The following is a 23702-nucleotide window of genomic DNA, read 5'->3' as shown; positions in this document are numbered from 1 at the left end:
GAAAAGTACTCATTATGGAGGGATCGGGGGTCTAAAATACCCCAAATCCCTCCTTTGTACTTCAAAGTATTCAAAACGCCAAAACCTGCATTTTAGAATACTGTAATTTTTTTTTCTAAATCGGCGCCGTTGGCAGCCGAGTAAACCGGAAGTGAAGTTGCTTCCGTGTTTTTACATACGAGACCCGATCAAAACCGTTTCCGGCTTCGTTCGGGACTCCAAACAGCCGGAACAGACAGGAGATCGAGGCAGAACTGCGGGGGGGTTCCCCTCCTGATCCTTATGATAACGGCCGAGCGGCTCATTAGCCGCATCGGTTGTTATCATGAGATAGCTGACCGCCAGCTCTGAAAAACGGTATAGGCACTTCAAGCAAATGACGTACAGGTATGTGATTTTGCCTGAAGTGGTACAATTTACACAAAAATATCATTAAAGTGGTTGTAAACCTAGTCATGGAATCTGAGCAAAGAACATACATCTGCAGTGTTAGCACATACATCTGCAATACTTATCTCTCTCCAAAGCTCTAAGTGTCAGTCCTCTCTGGTGCTTTGTTGCTCTGCTATCAAGCATGAGTCACTTCTGAGAAGTTTTTCTGACACGCAAGATAAATTTGTGTTGTGAGGGAGAGCTCAGAACGGAGCTTGTCTATTCAGAACACAGGTATGAATGGAAGCCATCCATTGTGTACAATTTTCATGTGATCTGCTGTGGTTGGTCACATTGTATCGGCAGCGGCCTGATACACTGATCTGTAATCTGCTGTGTGAACGATCGCACTGCCCAATCTTGGGAGGATGTCATATGATGTCCACCCAAGATGGGAGAGCTCCTGTCCGGCCTATAGACAAATGACAGCCAGGCAGGAGCTCTCCCATCCTGGGTGGACATCATATGATGCAGGAAGTTTAACCTTGGGAACCGTACCACGCAGTGGGGATGCATCGTCATGTTGCTTTGGCCATTGGATCCTGAATGGGCAGTAACTGCTGCACTTTGTGTAATGCATGTACTTAGTCTCAGGGTGCTATATGGGTCCAGGGTCATGGTCCATCCCTATGAAACCCAGACTCCTGAGTACTACCCACCGTGACTAGTGAAGCCAGGACCATATATAGGGACCTGGGACATAGATGGGCAAGATTCACCCTGAATGTCTGCCTGTTACTGTAAAAAAAAAAGAAAAAACATTTTATCACTTACCCTCTTCACTCTACTCTGTAAATGAGCCACAGGAGAGTTCCCTTGCCATAGCAATGGTGGAAACCAGGCAAAAGGAAGCCACAGCAAAAGCTCAGATGAACTTGAACAGGTGTACCTAATAAAGTGGCCGGTGAGTATGTGTGTGGCAAACATGCCAAAGAAGCTTCCACAGCTTTCTGGACATTGAATTTCATGTGGTTTGTAGCACGCAATAACCCGCATCTGCCGGCCACATGTGCATAGTTGCCAACAGTCCCGATTTTCCGGGGACAATACCGAATTTGGGACCCTCGTCCTGATTTAAGCTTGTCCTGATAATTTTCCTGGGGTTTTGAGTTTGTCCCGAGAAAATCGGGAATGTTTTTGCTAAAAAACGGCAGCGGCTACACAAACATGGCCGCCACAGCCACCACGAGTGTTATTTTTCCTTGTGTTCAGTGCAGAGGAGAGGGGCAGCCAATCGGCTTCTCTCTTCAGTGTACAAATAGAAAATTCTATTGTACACTGAAGCCTATTGGCTGCAGGGATTGGCGGCCCCTCCCCGCTCTCCACTGAACACAAGGATGTGATCATCTGCCGCCGCCCCGTGTGTCAGATGAAATTTTTGTACATTGGGTGTGCTGCCGGGTGAGTACATTGCAGAGCCCGCACGTTGGGGGATGTGTGCCTGTCCCTGTGTACCTGTCAGTGTTATTATTACGAAGATAACCATTATTCATTAAAAAAACCCCACTAATGTTTCCCATAAATTAGATAGTTGAACATACAACAAGGCTGTATTAGTAACGGTGTCTAGCATCAATGTAGTTTGACGTTTAGGTTACCAGAACTTAATTTTTTTTTTACATTTTATTTTCAGATCTATTTTCCTACACCCTAAAGTTTGGGAAACTATTGAATTACCTATTTGGGTAATATAAATGTATATTACTGTAGCACTAACCCCCGAAGGAGCTGCTGAAGTAAATTGGGTTGTTACCGTCACCCCCTTTACCTGTAATTTCACCACATCAGGAACCTAGAGTCCATGTTGAGCTTTGTATCCAACAATCTATGCACCAGTCACTTTAGTATTTTTCCAATGCTTTAATGAAAAACTTGAAAGAAGTAGCAGTGAAGAGGTAGAAAGGGAGGTTCAAATACCTTTTTCAGATCACTGAGGAACTGAAGATCTTAGAGATGAACATACCTTCAGTCCAAAGATCTTTGCCCACCCGGATAGGTCTCTCTCACTAACCTAGCAGCTGGAATGGAGCACGAACAAAAAGTTTCTGCCACAGACTTTAAAGGAACAAAATAGCTATACGATCCTCTGCCACAGGACGTAATGGTTTTAGATGAACAGCAACACAGTACCAGAACCTTTAAGCCGACCCAGCAGTACTGTGCTGTACGTTAGGTTAGGATTCATCCTCCAATTGAGTCACCAGGCCCCTTTTGAGACGCCAGGCTTCCGCACGGTCCTCTCCAAGATGAGTCCTCCCCTGGATCTTCTCAATTGCTTGGCTTCTTCCCACAGGACAGACAGCACAGGACCACCTCTAAACCAGCGGCCCCAGAAGACCTCTGGGCCCACTTATAGTAAGGAAGCCTCGGGCCAGCATGGTCCGGAGGCTGAAAGGAAGCCATCACATACCTTTAGGCCAGGAGGGCCAGCAGGTGAAAAAAGAACCAAAAATGGCGTCTGCCCCTTTAAGTACTCTCTCCCAGATTGCATAGCAGTGGACCACCTCTGCTGTGTTACCTCTGAGAAAGAAGAGCACTCAATACATTTCAGCTTGTTGCTTTTCAACACTAGCCTGTGGTGACAACGACCCCTACAGGCGACAGTGTGAAACTGCACACAACACAGCCAATGCTGGAACAGAGGCTAATTTAGCCATAGATTAAATCTGAACTATGTACAGAACAGATATCCCACTAAATTTACATATAAGCACCTGATCAACAGGAGCAGGGCGCTACATTACCCAAATAGGTAATTCAATTGTTTTCCCTGAATAGTCAAGAGTGCACGTTTATCCAGTATTAGCATTTTGCAAGTATCCCTAGGATACAGTCAGGAAAGCAATTTCTTATCGATTCATTTGTGTCTTACATAAATCAAGGGTGAAGGGAAGTCAATACTTTTTCTTCTGCAGGTATTATTTTAGGGCTCATTCACATTGCTATGTTACAGTACCACAAGTTACGATGTATGCTTTACAGTATGTTGCTGCAAAGTCATGATTTTTGCTTGGCACCTTACTACACTGTTATAATGGCAAGCATATACCTCAAATTCAGCACACAACAAAGCACATGCTATGTTTTGTAGTGTACTGCAATAAAAAAAGTCAAATCTGAGTCATTTCTGATTTTTATTACGTTAAGTTGCATTACCAGCCCATTTAAATGAATATGACTGCCTTAAAGCTGAAATCCAGGGAAAAGAAAAATCCTCAGATTCATTGGGGCTCCCCCATCTTGCAAGTGTTAAATGCTTATTTATGCCTAGGGTACCAGTAAAAAGGACTTTAACTTACCTAATTCCCCACTCCTACAAGTTCTCTCCATGTTATGCAACCACATCCTGTTCTCTTCAGACAGGAGGAGCAGTCTTATATTTAAGAAACAAGCACTGTTTGACCTACTGTACATATATGTATAGGTCAAAACTTGAGGTGCGCAGACAGTCCTGATGTGAGGGGGGCTCCGCTGGGGACTCCTGGTGTGAGGGGGGGCTCCGCTGGGGACTCCTGGTGTGAGGGGGGCTCCGCTGGGGACTCCTGGTGTGAGGGGGGCTCCGCTGGGGACTCCTGATGTGAGGGGGGGGCTCCGCTGGGGACTCCTGATGTGAGGGGGGCTCCGCTGGGGACTCCTGGTGTGGGGGGGGGGGTCCGCTGGAGACTCCTGGTGTGAGGGGCCTCCGCTGGGGACTCCTGGTGTGAGGGGGGCTCTGTTGGGGACTCCTGGTGTGAGGGGGGCTCTGCTGGGGACTCCTGGTGTTAGGGGGGCTCCGCTGAGGACTCCTGGTGTGAGGGGGGGCTCCGCTGGGGACTCCTGATGTGAGGGGGGCTCCGCTGGGGACTCCTGATGTGAGGGGGGCTCTACTGAGGACTCCTGGTGTGAGGGGGGGCTCTGCTGGGGACTCTTGATGTGAGGGGGGCTCCGTTGGGGACATGTGATGTAAGGGGGGCTCCGTTGGGGACATGTGATGTAAGGGGGGGGCTCCAATGGGGACACCTGATGTAAGGGGGGCTCTGCTCGGGACACCTGATGTAAGGGGGAGCTCCGCTTAGGTCACCTGATGTAAAGGGGGCTCCTGATGCAAGGACGGACTCTGCTGGGGGCACCTGATGCAAGAACGGACTCTGCTGGGGGCACCTGATGCAAGAACGGACTCTGCTGGGGGCACCTGATGCAAGAACGGACTCTGCTGGGGGCAAGCGACGTGTCAGGTGACACGCTCAGGGATACCACTGATTCAGCATTATAGTGAGTTGAATGATTTCATTTTATATTTCAATGTAATAATAGAAATAATGCAATTCAATAATCCTGACACCATAACAACCATGGTGCCGGGATGATTGAAGTGCTAACACCAGGTATTTGGAGTATCTTTATCTGCTGATTGTTAAACTTTCTAGAATACACATATTTCTATTGTTGTGTAGGATCTAGGGCTGCTGTCCCTCCATCCCTCTTTCATCTCAGACACTAATCACACCCCCTTTGAGCCACGCCCATTTAAGACATGCCCACTATTTCTCGTAAACCGCAAAGCATTTTTACTTTTCCTATGCCACGCCCATAAATGCATGTCCCGCCCCCTAATTATAACAAGACCCCGCCTACAGCCAAAAAAGTGTCCCTTAAAATGTTTTTACAATGTTGGCAACTAGGCATGTGAGGTGCCAATGTGCCATAAAGGACTAACGACATCACAAGTACATTGTGCTATTCTCACAGATTTTTCGCATGTTCCATAGCACTTCTTCAGAGAACCAGAACCCCCTCCAATTATGGAACAAAACTATACAGGGCCTCTGTCCGCTGAGGTCTAATTACGAAAAGGACGACCTCATTTGAATCTCCCGGGCGTCTGTCAGACTCGGCTTCCTCTTCACCCGGACTCCTAACACCCATGTGACGCAGGGAAATGACGACACAATTACTTCCGGGTCACCGGAAAGGCGACAATACTGTGATTGGACAGCTGTTAATCTGACGAAACACCGGCAGTCAAATTTGCCTGCTTCTGATTGGCCGGGGTGTGGCAGCAAGGACCTGTGATTGCTCAGGTGACCAGGCGGTGCGGTATGATTGGCTGATGTCTCGGAGCAGCGTGTGATTTCGCAGCGTCACTGCTGTGCGGGGCCCTGTTTGAATGAACCTGGGAGAGAGAGAGCGCCCCGTGAGCCGATCCTACGCCCCGAATACCCATCATGCCCCTGTATACAGGTACCGGAGACCCCGGGGCACGTGGCTGGGGACGGGCTGCTCAGGTCTGAGGGGGCTGGGTGGCACAGGGGAGACCGACTAGTACCTTCTCTGTAGCGCTATCCTATACCAGAGGGCTGTAAAGCCTCCATACAGCGCTAGGTCTATTTCAGAGGGAGTTCTGCCTCAGGAAAGTTCATAGTTATGACAGAAGTAAAGCAAAATGTATAAAGGAGTGCCTGTGGCTAAGTTTCCATTTCAAAGTGTAATTTGTCTTTAGTTATAAAATGGACAGAATTCTGGTGAAGCGCTATGCGCAGGGATATGCAATTAGCGGATCTCCAGCTGTTGCAGAACTACAAGTCCCATGAGGCATAGCAAGACTCTGACAGCCACAAGCATGGCACCCAGAGGCAGAGGCATGATGGGACTTGTAGTTTTGCAACAGCTGGAGGTCCGCTAATTGCATATCCCTGCTGGCTGTGGTATATGTCAGCTCTATGAAGATGCGCCCCCTCATCTAACAACCTCTGTCTCCTAGGTAACCCCCCTGGCCCGGGACAGGTGGAGCGTGATTTCCCCCCCCCCCACCCCACCCCCCCCCCCCCCCCCCCCACCCACCCAACACCAGCTAGCTATCAGAGCCTCTTTTTGCACACATTAAAAAAAATCATTCTAGGTCTGAAAATTACGTAACCCCCCAGACAGTGTATATATATTATTATTATTATTATACAATATTTATATAGCGCCAACAGTTTACGTAGCGCTTTACAACTTGAGGGTAGACAGTACAAATACAATACAATTTGATACAGTAGGAATCAGAGGGCCCTGCTCACTTAGAGCTTACAATCTAAGAGGGAAGGTTAAGAGATACAAGAGGTAATAGCTGTGGGTGATGTGCTGATTGAGAAGATAAATGTACAGTTGTTAGGTGGGGGCCAGATAGGCTTCTCTGAAGAGATGAGTTTTCAGGGATCGTCTGAAAGTGGATAAGGTAGGAGAAAATCGGACGGATTGGGGAAGAGCATTCCAGAGGATGGGGGAGGCTCTGGAGAAGTCCTGAAGGCGAGCATGGGATGAGGTGACAAGGGAGTTTGAGAGCAGGAGGTCTTGGGAGGAGCGAAGAGAACGATTAGGTTGGTATTTTGTGACTAGGTTAGAGATGTAGCTAGGGGCCAGGTTGTGGATGGCTTTGTAAGTTATAGTTAGTATCTTGAATTTAATTCGGTGACTGAGTGGCAGCCAATGGAGGGATTGGCAGAGGGGTGTAGCAGACGCTGAGCGGTTTGTGTGGTGGATGAGCCTGGCCGCAGCGTTCATGATGGACTGAAGTGGGGATAGCCTATTTAGAGGTAAACCAATGAGGAGGGAGTTGCAGTAGTCAAGGCGGGAGATGACCAGGGAGTGGATTAGAAGCTTTGTGGTGTCATTGGTTAGGAAGGGGCGTATCTTGGAGATGTTGCGAAGACAGAGGCGGCAAGCTTTGGATAGTGATAGAATGTGGGGTCGAAAGGTTAGTTCAGAGTCCAGGATTACACCTAGGACCTTGGCGTGGGGAGATGGGTTGATAGTTGAGCCGTTGATCTTGACAGGGAGATCAGGGGAAGTGGCACCTGAGGGAGGAAATATCATGAGCTCGGTTTTGGATAGGTTGAGTTTGAGAAAGTGATGTGACATCCAGGCTGATATGTCTGCTAATAAGTTGGTAATGCGTGAGGAGACAGATGGAGAGAGCTGGGGGGTGGAGAGATAGATTTGGGTGTCATCAGCGTAGAGATGATATTTAAAGCCGTGGGAGGCAATCAATTGACCCAGGGAGGTGGTGTAGATTGAGAAAAGGAGAGGTCCGAGAACAGAACCTTGGGGGACCCCGACGGAAAAAGGAAGAGGAGAAGAGGAAGTAGAGTTGTAAGTGACACTGAAGGAGCGGTGGGATAGGTAGGATGAGAACCAGCGAAGAGTACAGTCACGGAGACCAAAGGAGTGGAGTTTTTTGAGGAGGAGGGGGTGGTCCACTGTGTCAAAGGCAGCAGAGAGGTCCAGGAGAAGTAGTACAGAATAGTGTCCATTGGCTTTAGCCATTAGTAGGTCATTTGAGAGTTTAAGGAGAGCAGTTTCCGTGGAGTGTTGAGGTCGAAAACCGGACTGAAGGGGATCAAGAAGTTTATTCATGGTCAGATGGTCGCTTAATCGGTTGTAGACCAGTCTTTCAAGAAGTTTGGAGGAGAAGGAGAGTAAGGAGATGGGACGTAAGTTGTTGAGATTGGTGGGATCCAGTGAGGGCTTTTTTAGTATGGGGGTGACTAGCGCATGTTTTAGAGAGTTTGGGAAGATGCCACAAGAGAGGGAGAGGTTGAAAATGTGAGTTAGAGAGCGTAGAATCGAGTCAGAGGGTGAGCGTAGCATTTGCGAGGGAACAGGATCCAGGGGGCAAGTGGTTAGATGAGTGCTAGATAAAAGTTTAGCAACCTCAGTAGTAGTAGCAGGGTTGAATGAGGGAAGTAATGATTGTATCTGTGGACATGGAGTGTTGCATGGGGGAGGTTTTTGCGCATTGGCGATCTCCTCATGAATTGTATCAATCTTAGTTTTGAAGTGATTGGCAATCTCCTGGGCAGTGAGTGAGTTGGTGGGTGGAGGCAGTGGAGGACAGAGTAGAGTGTTGAAGGTAGAGAAGAGTTGACGTGGACTGGATGAGAAGGTGTTGATGAGTGTGATAAAGTAGGTCTGTTTGGCAGTGTGAAGGCAGGAGTAGTATTTTAGGAGGGCAGATTTATATTGTGTGAAGTCTTCCTGGGTCTTAGTCTTATGCCACAGGCGCTCAAGAGCGCGGCTACGTTTTCTGAGACTTCTGGTGTCATCTGTTTGCCAGGGTTGTAGCAGTCGGGGCCTAATTCTGCGTGTAGTGCGTGTAGTATATATATATATATATTTTCTGAAAGCAGAGGCCCTGTACAATAAAATAGTGGTAGTTCCAATTTTTAAGTCACATAATAATAGCGCAACAGTTTATGAACCACAAAATTTCATTAAATATATTTCAATGTAAGATATTCAACAAATTGTTAAGTCCAAAAAGATATCATAAGAATAAGTCCATTTAAGGTGCTCTTATGTGGATGAAAAGTGATTCATAAAACATCAGCGTTACCTATGGTGATCTCTTCCACACAAAAAGCTGTACGCCTCTTACCAGAACAGCTGGATCCCAGATTAGAAGGATCTAACTCGCTCGTGTCAATGTCGACCACCTGAGGTATTCCACTCCCAAGGCTCCTGTGAGAACACTTCTTGGTAAGGGGTCAGCTTCACTCAGTTATAGAGCTGCACGATTCTGGGAAAAATGAGAATCCAAATGTTTTTGCTTAGAATAAAGATCACGATTCTTGTGGCGTAACATCTTTCACATTATACCAAAAAAATTGGGGTAACTTACTGTTTTTAGTGTTTGTATTTTTTTCTTAAATCTAAGTGTATTTGAAAGACCGCTTCGCAAATACAGTGTCACATAAAATATTGCAACAACCGCCATTTAACACTCTAGGGTCTCTGCTTAAAAAAAAAAAGAGATAGATATATATATAGATAGATAGATAATATTTATATTTTCTTTCTTTTTTTTTCAGGGGGAACTTGGTGGAACTCAGTTCTACCACCTCTGACTCAGACCCTTTGGTGCCTGCTCACCACAATCACTTGTAAACACAGAAGTCTGGTTTCTGTGTTTACAAGTGACAGCTCTGCACTCTGTGTGTAACCCCCATTAACTCTGCACTCTGTATGTAATGCAATCCTGATTAATGCCCCTTTAAGACCCTTCTACTGTTTGTGAAATATGACCATACCCACTATTTGATGTGATTTGGAGGGTGTGTGTGGGGGGAGGGGTTTTGGGGAGTCGTGGTTGAGTTCCAGCACCTATTTGAGAAAAAGAGATAGAGATATATATATATATATATATATATATTTGGGGCTTCTAAGTATTTTTTCAACAGGTGTCAGAAAAAGGTTTAGTCTTAAAGTAGTTAAACTTCCCTCATTTCAGACCAAAGTTCATTCCTTTGAAGAACAAAGCGTTACAATGTTTATAGTTAGCAGCTGAGTAATGTTGAGAAACTTGGCAGACTGCCTGGTGTGCGTGTGTGTTTTTTTTTTTTTTTTTTGACAGCTGTCGTTTTGAGCAGAGAATTCTGCAAATAATTGGGAAAATGCTTTGTTAGGATCGCGAGGGGGGAAGAATCGTGATCTCGATTCTTAACGATTAATCGTGCAGCTCTACTCTGACACGATATATCTCTCAAATATCCCCGGCTCCACGGATCATCCTACTGCCGATATTCTCCAGCATAGGTGGTTTAAGAAGGAAGAAACTTCATGGTGCAGTATGTAAAATTACCATTTATTTAAAAGTAACCATTGCAGTTACGTGAAAACAAACGTTGGAAAGCAGAAAATAAAACGCAGCCATGGACCTTGTCTGCAGGCTGGTACATGGTGACGTCACAGAATTCGGCTGCACCTGATGCATGTCCCCCCGTAAGAGGCATCGACTGGGAGCAGAGTCCTCTTATGGGGAAACGTGTCGGGTGGAGCCAGATTGATGTGATGTCACCACGTACCAGAATGCAGACAAGGTCCATGGCTGTGTTTTATTTTTTGCCTTCTAACGTTTGTTTTCATGTAAGTGCAATGGTTACTTTTAAATGATAATTTTACATACTGCACTGTGAAGTTTCTTCCTTCTTAAACCCCCTATGCTGGAGAATCTCTGCAGTAGGATGATTCGTGGAGCCGGGCATATTTGAGAGTTATATAGTATCAGAGTGAAGCTGACACACCTTACCAAGGAGTTTTCTCACAGGAGCCTTGGGAGTGGAATACCCCAGCTGGCCAACATTGACATGAGCGAGTTCGATTATTATTATTATTTAGGGTACTTGTATAGCGCTGTCAATTTCCACAGCGCTTTACATATATATTGTACATTCACATCGGTCCCTACCCTCAAGGAGCTTACAATCTAATGTCCGTAACTCACATTCACGTAGATCCTTCTAGTTTGGGATCCAGCCTTTCTGGTAAGAGGGGTACAGCTTTTTGTGTGGAAGAGATCACCATATGAAGCGCTGATGTTTTGTGAATCACTTTTCATCCACATAAGAGCACCTTAAATGGACTTTTTCTTATGTAATTTTAGACTTAACCAATTCAATATCTTACATTGGAATATATATATATATTGCAGCACTGTCGCATATGAATATTTTTAGGTGAGCTATAGTTAGATTCTATTAAAAATATAGTACTGAGTGCCCCTTTAGCAAAGTAAAAAAAAATGTCTTCCTGTAGAATCATTCACTTCCTTCTCCTGTCCAGGACTACATGTCCCATGAGGCATTGCTCCTCACACATTCACAAGTTCTCAGGCACTTACTGACATGTATGAACAATGTACTGAGCTGTATGTGTGCTGCACTGTGTATACTGATATGTATGGATGATGTACTGAGCTGTGTGTGTGTGCGCTGTACTGTAGTTTCTGACATGTAAACAAATAATGCATTCTGTTTTGCAGGCCAACTAACCAGCTGAGCAACTAATCGATTCTGAAAATAGTTAACTATTTTGATTGATTTATGCCAATATTCGGCTCTAGCACCGAGTAAATAGATACCCAACATGTCACACGTTAAAATTGTGTGCCCTATAGGTGACACTTTCAAAGCCTCTGCTGGTCATCAGTTTAGAGTGAACTGTGAATAAGGGCCCTACAATTATTGACCTTAGGGCAGTGTGCATGATATGTGGGAGAGCTCAAACACTTTTTGACCCCTTTCACACTGAGTTTTTCAGGTGCTAAAGGGCTAAAAATTGCACCTGAAAAACACCTCCCCTGCCACCCCAATGTAAAAGCCGAGTGCTTTCACACTGGGGCAGTTCGCTTGCAGAACGTTAGAAAAAGTCCTGCAAGCAGCATCTTTTGCGTGGTGGAGGATCGGTGTAAAACTAGTGGCGCTTTACTGCTAACGCTGCCCGTGGCTCAGTGTGAAAGGGCTCTTTGGGTGGGTATTTCAACTTTTTTGGGGGGGGGGGGGGGGGGGGGATTCTAACATCCGTCAGGTTTTTATTGCTGTCCGTGTCCCCGTTAGGGAAAGTCATCCTCTCTCTATTTGTCCTGTTTACCATTCTCCTCAAAAGTGGAATTAAATAAAAATCCCAAATTTTGGGTTGTCCCCAGAACAGAAATAGTGGGGATATCTTCCAATGAGGCCACTCGTTCTGCTGACTACCAGGGATCCCCTCACTTTAGATTGGGGGTTATCAACCAGTAGATCGCAGATGGGTAACTGGTAGATTGTGGCCTGAGCTTGCTAACTTGCCATCCCATAGCATCAGAGTGCAATGCAGAGGGATTGGAGGAAGAGCCGAATAATCCGATTCCTCTTCTATAGTGCTGGCTTCTGTCCCATGTGGCGTGATACCAACTGCACTCCATTTGTTATCCCGACTAGCGCTCTCTACTTCTCTCTACCTTTCTTTTAAGCACAAATGCCTTCTTCCAACAGACTTCGCTGAGTGTAATGATCCTCCTCTCATCAGTGGTATTCAGTACCACTTGGCTCTTGTCCTAGCATAGCCTGACAACCAACTCTTCCAGGATTTGGCCTCACCCCTCCAGTCGATGCCAGCTGCGTGTCACCTGATTAGCGCTGCTAATGCTTTTGTCTCTGTTGGGAAGTTTAGGCATATCATTTTATATTGTGCAATTTCAATAGCAGCTGCTTCCAGTGCATTTGATCTTTCTGTGCACTAATAATTAGAATTTATGAGCGCTAGGGGAAAGTGAGTATTTGCAATTTTTTTTTTTTTTCTTTCATATCTTTAGTATGTCTCTGTACATTTGCTGCATTCAGCTTTCCCTCGATCCTGACTAGTCTCCCAGTTCCTGCCACTGATGAACATCCCCACAGCATGATGCTGCCACCACCATGCTTCACTGTATGAATGGTATTGGCCAGGTGATGAGCGGTTCCTGGTTTCCTCCAGACACGATGCTCACCATTCAGGCCAAAGAGTTCAATATTTGTTTCATCAGACCAGAGAATTTTGTTTCTCGTGGTCAGAGTGCTTCAGGTGCCTTTTGGCAAACTCCAGGTGGGCTGTCATGTGCCTTTTACTGAAGAGTGGCTTCCGTCTGGCCACTCTACCATACAGACCTGATTAGTGGAGTGCTGCAGAGATGGTGGTTCTTCTGGAAGGTTCTCTTCTCACCACTGAGAAACGCTGGAGCTCTGTAAGAGTGACCATCGGGTTCTTGGTCACCTCTCTGACTAAGACCCTTCTCTCTCAATCGCTCATTTGGCCAGGCGGCCCGCTCTAGGAAAAGTCCTGGTGGTTCCAAACTTCTTCCATTTACGAATGATAGGGACTAGAGCTACACAATTATTCGTTAAAAAATTGTGATCTCGATTCAACACCCCTGACTATCTCTATTGCAGATTCAGGGCAGTCTGTCAAGCTTTTAACATGAAACATTGTAACTAACTCTTCCTTCTTAGATCAAAGGGATAAACTTCTGTGTGAAAAAAAAATACAGGCAGTCTGCCAAGTTTTTAACAGCCTGTAAATGCAGGAAGTTTAACCACTTAGTTAAAATCAATATTTTTTGCTAGAAAACTCCCAAACATTATATATATTTTAGCAGAGACCCTAGGTAATAAAATGTCAATTGCTGCAATATTTTATGTCACACTGTATTTGCCCAGCGGTCTTTCAAACGCATTTTTTTGGGGAAAAAATACACTTCAATGAATTAAAAAAAAAAAAAAAAAAAAACTAAACAGTAAAGTTACCCAATTTTTTTTGTTTTAATGTGAAAGATGTTACGCCGCGAGAATCGTGAGAGAATCGTGATCTATCTTCTAAGCAAAATAATCGTGATTCTCATTTTAGCCAGAATCGTGCAGCTCTAAGAGACCACTGTGCACTATGGGACAGAGCTGTTTCTGTACCCTTCTAAAATAAAACCAAAGAATTTCCAAGCTAAACTTGCCAACCAGCCTGCGACCAACCAAATTACCTACCTAACAGTATGCGTTAAAAACGGGTTTAGTTGCACACATTTGCAAATACATGCATAAGCTGCAGGCCACGGCAAGGCACCCTGTATCCTGCAGACCCTAACTCTAACTTTAAAGAGTCTTCACAGTGGGAGCACATGTATTCTAATGGATAGATGAGGGGCAGATGACTGGAGGGAGCCCAACCCTCCTTAAAGGCGCAGGAGCACACTGAGCACCCAGCACATTGCACAATGGCAGCAAAGGTGTCAGTGCGTTGCCTGACCAATATGTCAACAATACAAAAAGTCACTGCCCCCACCTATAACTGGTCCTCACAGCAAGACCAGTGTTAAGACCAGTTGTTATAGGTGGGGGCAGTGACCTTTTTTTGCATTTTTTCTGTACCCTTCCCCAGATCTGTGCCTCCATACAATCCTGTCTTGGAGGTCTACAGATAATTCCTTGGACTTCATTTCTTGGTTTGTGCTCTGACATGCACTGTTAAAGTGGAGTTCCACTCACTTTTGAGAGGTGGTCTTAAACGAAAGTCCGCCTCTCCACCCCTCGTTTTTGGATATTGACTTTATTTTTATTTTTTTTCCAATAGTACTATTTTGCAAGTACAAGTGTACTTCTGATTCGGCTGCGGCCCAGGACGTCGCATCCTCTTCGTCGACTAGCACCCCCGTTGTCTTCTGGGACACACACAGGTCCCAGAAGACAAGCTGGCCATTCATGAAGCGCCGCGGGACTTGTGCATGCGCAGTTGGAAACCGGCAGTGAAGCCGCAAGGCTCCACTGCCAGTTTCCCTTAGTTGGAATGGCGGTGGACAGATCGGCCTGGGGGGGGGGGGGCGCGACATCAGGGGCTCCCGGGACAGGTAAGTGTCCTTATTAAAAGTCAGCAGCTACAGTGTTTGTAGCTGCTGATTTTAAAAAAGATTTTTTTTTTTCGTTTTTTTTTTTCCAGCTGGAACACCGCTTTAACTGTGGGACCTTATATAGACAGGCGTGTGCCTTTCCAAATCATGTCCGATCAACTGAATAAGGCCGGATTCACACTAGTGCGACAAACGCTCCGATATTGGGAGCTCATATCGCATGACGTGTGAAAATCAATGTTTCCCTATGGGAGCCGTCTTAACAGGTCCGACACAAGTCGGTCTGACTTTGAAAATGCTCCCTGTACTACTTTGGTACGACTTTGATCCTACTTCAGCCTGACTTTGATCCTACTTCAGCCCATTGACTATCATTGAAGTCGGATCGCCGTCTTGCATGATTCGACTTTGGCATGCGACTTGTGCTCAGTTGATCTTAAGGGGGAACTCCGAGCCAAATTTTAAATAAAAAAAGGCGTGGGTTCCTCCTCCAAGAGCATACCAGGCCCTTGGGTCTGGTATGGATTTTAAGGGAAACCCCCTACGCCGAAAAATTTGGCGTGGGGGTCACCCCCAAATTCATAGCAGACCCTTATCCGAGCACGCAGCCCGGCCGGTCAGGAAAAGGGGTGGGGATGAACGAGCGCCCCCCCCCCCCCCCCCTGAACCGTACCAGGTCGCATGCCCTCACATGGGGGGTGGGTGCTTTGGGGCAGCGGCCCCCCCCACCCCAAAGCACCTTGTCCCCATGTTGAGGACAAGGCCCTCTTCCCGACAACCCTGGCCAATGGTTGTCGGGGTCTGCAGGCGGGGGGGCTTATCGGAATCCGGGAGCCCCCTTTAATAAGGGGGCCCCCAGATCCCGGCCCCCCACCCTATGTGAATGAGTATGGGGTACATCGTACCCCTACCCATTCACCTAGGAAAAAGTGTCAATTAAAAAAAAAAAACACACTAGACAGGTTTTTAAAGTAATTTATTAGGCAGCTCCGGTGGTCTCCTTCCGACTTTGGTGGTCTTTTCCTTCTTCTCTGCGGTCTCTTCCTTCTTCTACGCGCTCTCCGGTTCTCCTCCCGCTCTCCGGTGCCTTCTGCCAGGCTCCTCCGTTATCTTCTGCTCTTTTGCTAGGGTTGGCCCGGTCTTCTCCACCATCTTCTTCCCCCGATGTTGACACGACCCCCTCTCCCACTGTAATGCCGAAGGAAGAGGCCCCCGAAGTCGGAAGAAGACCCCCGGAGCTGCCTAATAAATTACTTTAAAAACCCGTCTAGTGTGTTTGTTTTGTTTTTTTGTGGTGACACTTTTTTTTCCTAGGTGAATGGGTAGGGTTACGATGTACCCCATACTCATCCACATAGGGTGGCCCCCCCTTATTAAAGGGGGCTCCCGGATTCCAATAAGCCCCCTGCCCGCAGACCCCGACAACTAATGGCCAGGGTTGTCGGGAAGAGGCTTTTGTCCTCATCAACATGGGGACAAGGTGCTTTGGGGTGTGAATACTTATTATATACATGTGATAATTTTTTTTTTTTTCATTATTTTTAATACTTTTGCAAAGATTTGAAACAAACTTCTTTCACGTTGTCATTATGGGGTATTGTTAGAACAATTTTGAGAAAAATAATGAATTAAATCTATTTTGGAATAGGGCTGTAACATAACAGAATGTGGAAAAAGTTAAGCACTGTGAATACTTTCCGGATGCACTGTATATTTTTGCATTGTAGATGGTATATTGAGTATAGTAAATGACTTCTTAACATTGTGATCTTTGCTTATCGATGTGTCTATAGTTTTATTAAGGTTGGGTTCACACATGCTGCGGCCACAGCTCACAGCAGGGGATCTGGTGCGTCCTTGTTCACCGATTTAGGTGCAAATCGGGTCTGAATTTTTCTCAAGTCATCTTCCAGGACGGCACACCTGAGAGATGAGAGGCTCCTCCCCACAGGAAACACAATCAATCAACAGCTGTTTTAAGTCCACACCCTTCCCCCTGATCCTCAGTTTTTGATTGTGTTTCTCCCTACACGGCGAAACTGTTTGTTTTTTTCCAAATGACCGAAGCCTGGGGCTGGTGGTCTCCCCCTGGGAGCCGGACCAAATGCCTGGGAAGCCTCTGGGTCTGGCGGGATATATTTATTCTTCCCGGGGGGTTCCCCTATCCTTTCCTCAGGGGGGGCAGCAGAAACTGGAAGAGCCCCCCTGAGAGCTGAAGGCCCCTGGGTACAGTGGTGTCCCCAGAACTTCAGGGGCCTTTATCCTGTCTCCCCCCCTTACCTGTCCGGAAGTCCTTTCAGACGGGGGTGCTGGCCGTCGGTTCTTTCCAGGGGGATCGTATCCCCTGACTCCTGGGTCCCTGGTAGCTGGCGTGGGCTGCTGGAGAGGGCACCGCCTGAACGACCCGCGTTCTTACCCAGAAGGGAAGGCTGAGAGTCAGCAGGAGCAGGCGCCCACATCCTCCTTTCGAGGAGGCACCAGTTTACTATGGTGAATGTCTGCCTAAACCACCTCATGGGAATGAGGAACGTACGGCATTGCCCCCCCCCCCCCATGTGTATATACTGACTGGACAGTGCAGGACACAGCCTAACCTTGCAGCTCCCTAAAGGGACAGTAGTTGGAGGGGGGGGCACTTTGGCGGCTATCCTCCTTGCGTGTGGACCATAAGGATGGAAAAGCAAGCCCGGTGGCTGTGGAAAAAGGGGAAGACGACAACGGTGAGTCAAAAATCCCCAATCCCAGCCAGATGGTTTCTGGGCATTTGAGATAATCTCCCCTGGGGTCTGGATTCAAATAGCCCAGAAGCTTTTGCTAAATACACCAGCCACGATTGGCGGTCCCAAACCCATTTTATTATTTTATAGCGGCTCAATTGCAACATTTAACGGGCTGGCTCCACCCTGAGTCTTCTGATCCTATTCGGAACATTGTGAGTACACAACTATCTTGTGATGGTCTTGTGGAGTGCATTGAGGCAGGTGAATTGGGAGCGATGATACAGCTCCCCACGCTAATGCTCATTGACAAAGTTTGGAACAAAACAAAGCAACATCTCCAATATGACGGATATACAAACTGGTCACGAATATGGAATAATCGTAATTACCCGGAACTTGGCAAGTTGGAGAATTTCTCTAACTGGGGGAAAAAGGGAGTTCAATACATTCCACAATTGTATTATAGGGGGGTTTTACGAGATTTCCAATCAATACGCTCAGAATTTAATTTGCCAAACACCTCATTTTATCAGTATTTACAACTTAGACATGCCATAACAGCACAAAGCAAAACATCCAAATGGGAACTGGTTAAAACTGGGGTGCTTACACAACTAGTTACGTCATCATCCCGGAAGGGACAAATCTCCGCTATATATGGTTCCCTTATTGACCATGTATCTAGGGCACTGACTTTGGGCTGTAGAGGGGGCTGGAGAGAGGATATAGGGGAAATCTCAGATGAGGAATGGAGTAACATTCTAGAGAATGTACTTAAAGTGTCCCTGTGCCCCTCTCAAAAGCTCACTCAATTATTTATTATTCACCGTACATATCACACACCTGAAAAACTACATAAATGGCACAGGAGAGATGATCCACTATGTCCTCGCTGTCTTATTGACAACGGTACACTTATTCATATGCTGTGGAAATGTCCGAAGTTACAGAGGTATTGGGCCTCAGTGATAAACACTATTAACAGTATATGGAATATCAAACTTATAAATGACCCTAAACTTTGTTTACTAGGATGGTTAGATGAAGAACAGTACACTCCTCATACGTACACTGCCATTTTGAGGACACTATTCATAGCTAGGAAGCTTATTGCCAGAAAATGGCTATCCACAATGAGCCCTACTGTAACGGAATGGACTGTGGCAGTAAATGATGCTCTAATCAGAGAACAACTCACATATAAGCATAGAGGCTGTCCAAACAAATTTGAAAATATATGGGATCCCTGGCTAGACACACCTGGACTAGCACCATTGAGCTTGGTCCATAATAGAATTTTGGGTGGCAGAGTCCATACAGTAGGAACACCAACATAGATAATAATATGAAACAGGATACAATGATATTGATCTAGAGATGGAAAATCTTATATTGTATATGTGATGTCTGTAACTGAAACAAATGTAGGGTGGCAGATGGGTAATGCAGAGGCCAATATGTACATAGTTTGCCTAATCTAATAATAGGTATTGTTGACCCCGTTGGGTCCAGCGGAAAGTAAAAGAAGGAAAGGGAACAAAACAAAAAGTAATTGGAAAATGACTAATAGAAGTTATATAGAATAAATAATGATCTGCAAAAATCATAATTATAACAAATGCATCGCACAAATGTATCTAACTCAGAGATAACGATTGATAAGTGCCTTATGTGGAATGTCATGATGTATTTGGTCTTGTAACATTAATATTGGTTGTTCCCATGTACTATGACATTGAATTTAAACTATGTGCTGAAATGTAACAATTTGATTTACTGTATTCAATGGAATCTTATTTTTAATAAAAAAAAGATCTGATTTAAAAAAAAAATACACCAGCCACAGCTCCCTCCTACATCAGAGATGCTGTATGGTGGACAAGTGGTGCAGAGGAGCGAGTGTGCCTAAACCACCTCAGATGGGAAAGAGGTAGGTAAGGCATTTTTTCCCCTTCCACCTGTATTTACTGAGTGGTGCAGTGCAGGACCTGGGGTCTGCATAACAAAATAGCCCAGAAGCTACTGCTGAAAACCGCCAGCCACAGCTTCCTCTTATAGCAGAGACACTGTGGTTATCACAACAGTAGGTTGCCAGCCTCTCCCTACATACCCAGTTGTGGTACATTAGTAGGGGTGAATACAGCAAAGAGGGTGACCTGGTAGAACAAAGAGTTCCTTACTGGCCAGGTATACCACTGAACAAGTTATTAATGGTGCAATGGTTGAAGGATTCAGGAGTAAGCTCCCTTGCTCAGCAGGTGCACTAGGTTATCTGGCCCTATTAGCCCAGCTGCCAGGAATCTGCTTAAAGTTGCTCCAAGATGCTTAAAAGCTGACCTAACTTTCAACAATGTGGCAGGGACCAAGCTTCTGTGTGGCACAGTAGGGGTTCCCTTGTGACAGATCCTCCTTTTGGGGGTTGCTTGCTATGGGTAACTTTTCATAAGCTCCAACCTCCCACTCCACTCTTACATTGTGGTTATATTTTAATGCAGGGGGTAAGAAAAACCTTTTTGTTGGTTTGGGCTACAGTCCACTCAGTGACAGATCTAAAAGCGATTTACCATAAATCGTTTTTCCTATATCCTTTGATTAAGGATTTTCTGTGCAAACATATGCAAGAGCTAGATGGCTATATGATTGCTTCTTTAAGGGCTGCAGGTGGCTATTTACCTCCAGGCTAAATTGGTAACCACCCTTTTTAGAGGTCTTATATTGGTCTCTAGGGCTGGGCTCATTGAGACTTACTGATCAGCCCCACCCGTGTATGAGCTGGCTAGCGTTTGCTCAATCTACGGAGGTAAGGTAGGACAACAGCTACTATAGTAAGGTGTCCAACCATTTTAGGATTGGTTCCTTCACTGGTGGTGAAGGATTAGTATCTACAGCCCAGGCTATGCCTATGAAATAATTTGCTCCTGTTTGGTTATTTCATAAAGGGATACACCATGACTCCTTCTTGGCTGCTCACCAGTAGACCTCAGTAGTGAAGGTTTGTGTTTGGTGGCACAACTAAAGTACACATTGAGATTTGTGACCTCTCTGCTGAAGCTTGTTGGGTGTCCTTTATATCCTAAAGGTACTGCTTTGTTTGGCTACAGATCAGAAAATACAACAGGGAAGGTGGTCTGTACTTTCTGGTTTTGTGCCGCACGCCAGAAACGCACATCATTGAGTCTGGTGATGACATTTCTGCTCATAATTGTTATATTGCTGCACATCAGACCTACACAAGTTTGGGGTCTGTTTTGTGGGGTTTTTGTGTCCTGTATTACTGCCTTATTGGTTGCTTATCAGAAAGGCAGCAGGAAAGATTGATGGCAGGGGTAGTACATATACTGCCTTTGGTAATCGGTACAGCACCACAAGGTGGCGTCGTGCTGATTCAGACAGTGCTATTAACGGCAATAGCTGCCGATTTTAGGCATGCGATTTGACATGTGAGTTGCATGCCAAATCGCTTCAATATGGATGTGCTATCTCTATTCAGAATTGTTAGATTGTTGCACATTAGAGATATACACGATAGAAGTTTGTCTGTGGGTCCTGTATTACTGCCTCATTGGTTGCTTATCAGAAAGGTAGCAGTGAAGATGGATGGTCCTGATTTTGTTGGAAAATACAAATTGAACCTGTGCCATGGGTAGTACACATACTGCCATTGGTAATCGGTGCAGCACCACAAAGTGACGTGCTGATTCAGACAGCGCTATTAATGGCAATGGCTGCCAATTTTAGGCATGCGATTTGACATGTTGAGTCACATGCCAAATCGCTTGAATATGGATGTGCTATCTCTATTCAAGATTGTTGTTGCACATCAGACACATACAAAATTGAAGGTTTACTGCCTTATTGGCTGCATATCAGAAAGGACACAACAGTGAAGGTTGTTTGTCTTTTTCTGATTTGTTTTTGCTGCTCAGCAGGGAGACACATTGAGGGTAATGACATCTCTGCTCAGTATTGGTATATGCTACACATCAGACATACACAAAGATTGAACATTGTTTGTGTCCTGTATGTCCTATATTTACTGACTTATCGTCCGTATATCAGAAAGGCACAGCAGTAAGTGGTGTTTCTCATTGATCTTCCTTGCTGTTTCTTAGGTATACACAGTAGGGGGTTGTTGGCTGCACTCCTCCAGGGAGCCACAGCATGGGGACCCCTTGTTTGTTCGACCTGAAAACTGCTTTTCCTGCGACCTGTGTAATCTTGAGGTCTGTGGTTCCGTAAGCAGGGACTGCTGGATACGCTGCGACCTGGAGTCGCACAGTCACGAATGATACCCTTTGGAAGCCATAGTATGACTTCTCATGCGTCTTGCAGTCCCAAGTGGCAGGTTGGGTCGCACGGGTGTGGGAACCCTAAGCTTATCTGTCCCTTCTGGTTCAGGTTTTGCAATGCTGCAGGAATACTCATTGTGGAGTTATTGCCTTATTTTGCAGTAGACCAGAAAGATCGCAGCTGTAAAGGCTGTCTGTTGTTTGTTTTTATGTTGCTGCACAGCAGAAGTACTCAACATTGAAGCTTGTTGGTGCTTTCTGTTTCATATTGCCTTACCTTATGGCACTTCAGAAAAACACAATGCTGTAGGTTGCTTGTGTTCTTTCTCTGTTGGTTCTATGTAACTGCACTACAGAACTGCATAACAGGAAGGATTGTCTTATAACTGTACTTGGTGGTTCGTCATAAATACGCAACATAGAAGTTTGGGTCTTTCTGTCTTCTCTTTATAGCCTTGTTTTGCTGTACATCAGTAAAATGCCACTGTAAAAGGGGGTTCCCGTCCTTTCTGTATTTACCAGTTATGACCTAGCTAGCTGCACTTCAGAAATGTGCAGCATTTAAGGTGTGTTTGTGTCTTAATGCTTACATATTGGCCGCACATCAGAAAACCAGACTGTGAGGTTCAGATTTGGGTCTCTTCCCATATTTGATATTTTGGTTTAGCTAGTCACACTCAGATACACAACATTGATGTCTATGCTTGTGTCCTTTCTGTCTAAATCTATTGTGCTATGTCCACAATCTATGATTTTTTTTATTTGTGATATTAATAATACATGTATCACCTTTTTGTATTTCAGCCTTCTCTTCCGTGAAAGGGCCAGGAGTTCTGGTGCAGATGTCACATGTCAGAAAGCCTCGACCCCTTACTTTCAGGGATGCCAGAGCCATTTCCTAGGGTTGAAGCCCAGTAGAGTTATGGGTCACTGGAGGAAGGCGATAATGAATCGCCCCGTTTAATAAGAACTTAGGAAGTTCGGTTCAGAGGAGTTTTATGGCCTGAAGATGAAGTATAAACATGTATACCCGACTAAATAGGTTACAGCTCGGTGCATGGCCTTCATTTTGCCCTTCTAGCAAGACTAGATGTAGCAATATGAGTGTTCTTCTCCTGCTATAGATGTTAATCTCCTGAGTAGGCTCTCAGGCGTAAGTAAAACTATAGATTGGGCATGCCTTAAACCCAGGGATTAAGTTTTTGTTAATCTATTTCCCTTAAAGGGGTTGTAAAGTTATTTTTTTTTTTTTCCAAATAACAAACATGTTATACTTACCTTCACTGTGCAGCTCGTTCTGCACAGAGTGGCCCCGAACCTGGTCTTCTGGGGTCCCTCGGCGGCTGTTTCAGCTCCTCCCCGCAAGCATATACCACCTTCATGCGAGCTCCCTCGCACGGTGGTGAGTGCTTGCGGGCACGCTCCCGTGTTACAGCCGGCGGCTATAGCCGCTCGCTGTATCACTCGGCCCCGCCCCCCGGCGCGCCGCGTCATCGGATGTGATTGACAGCAGCGCGAGCCAATGGCTGCGCTGCTTTCAATCCATCCACTGCAGCCAATCAGCGACCAGGCTGAGCTGCAATGAAGATGACGAGCACGAGCAGCGAAGATTCGAGGCGTCAGGTAAGTAAAACGGGGGGCCTGGGGGCGGCGGGTACTGTCAAAAGTTTTTTCACCTTAATGCATAGAATGCATTAAGGTGAAAAAATTTTTACCTTTACAACCCCTTTAAGTAGGTTTCCCTTCAGTCTTTGACGTAAAGCTAAAAATGAACAAAAAGGGGTTGTCTGTCAGGGGCCCCCCTTTTTTGGCAGTTTTATTTCCCTGGACAGGGTTGTGTTAAGACAGGCCCCCTTATGGATCGATGTAGTGTCCTTGTCTTACAACACAGGTCTCCGATTAATCTTTTTAGTGGTTCTAAACAGCACCTATAGGCAGAATAGGCCATTGTTGGTAGATGTGTGACAGGCAACATTGATAACCTACAAGTTTAACATGTTTTCTGATTCCATCTTTAAGAGCCCACTCCACCTAGATCCTGCATCCGAAACAACAGAGAAGGCAGGGACACCGGTGGAGTAGACCGGCAGATCAGCCGCATGATCCAGCTAA

General features: G+C 45.7%; 1 protein-coding gene across 1 annotated transcript in view; it reads left to right on the top strand.

Moving 5' to 3' along the window:
* The first annotated feature begins 5454 nt into the window (after window positions 1-5454).
* The window catches only part of USP14 (ubiquitin specific peptidase 14), an 81508-nt gene continuing 63260 nt past the window's right edge, over window positions 5455-23702 (top strand). Inside the window, exon 1 of the mRNA XM_073631443.1 lies at window positions 5455-5652. Coding sequence (XP_073487544.1) covers window positions 5637-5652 — 16 coding nt within the window. The 5' untranslated portion in view covers window positions 5455-5636. The remainder of the gene's footprint in view (window positions 5653-23702) is intronic.

This window comes from Aquarana catesbeiana, linkage group LG05 (assembly GCF_042186555.1).
Source record: "Aquarana catesbeiana isolate 2022-GZ linkage group LG05, ASM4218655v1, whole genome shotgun sequence".
NCBI lineage: Eukaryota > Metazoa > Chordata > Amphibia > Anura > Ranidae > Aquarana > Aquarana catesbeiana.
Note: the sequence above shows the minus strand (reverse complement) of the source record. Positions and strands in the feature narration are given on the sequence as shown.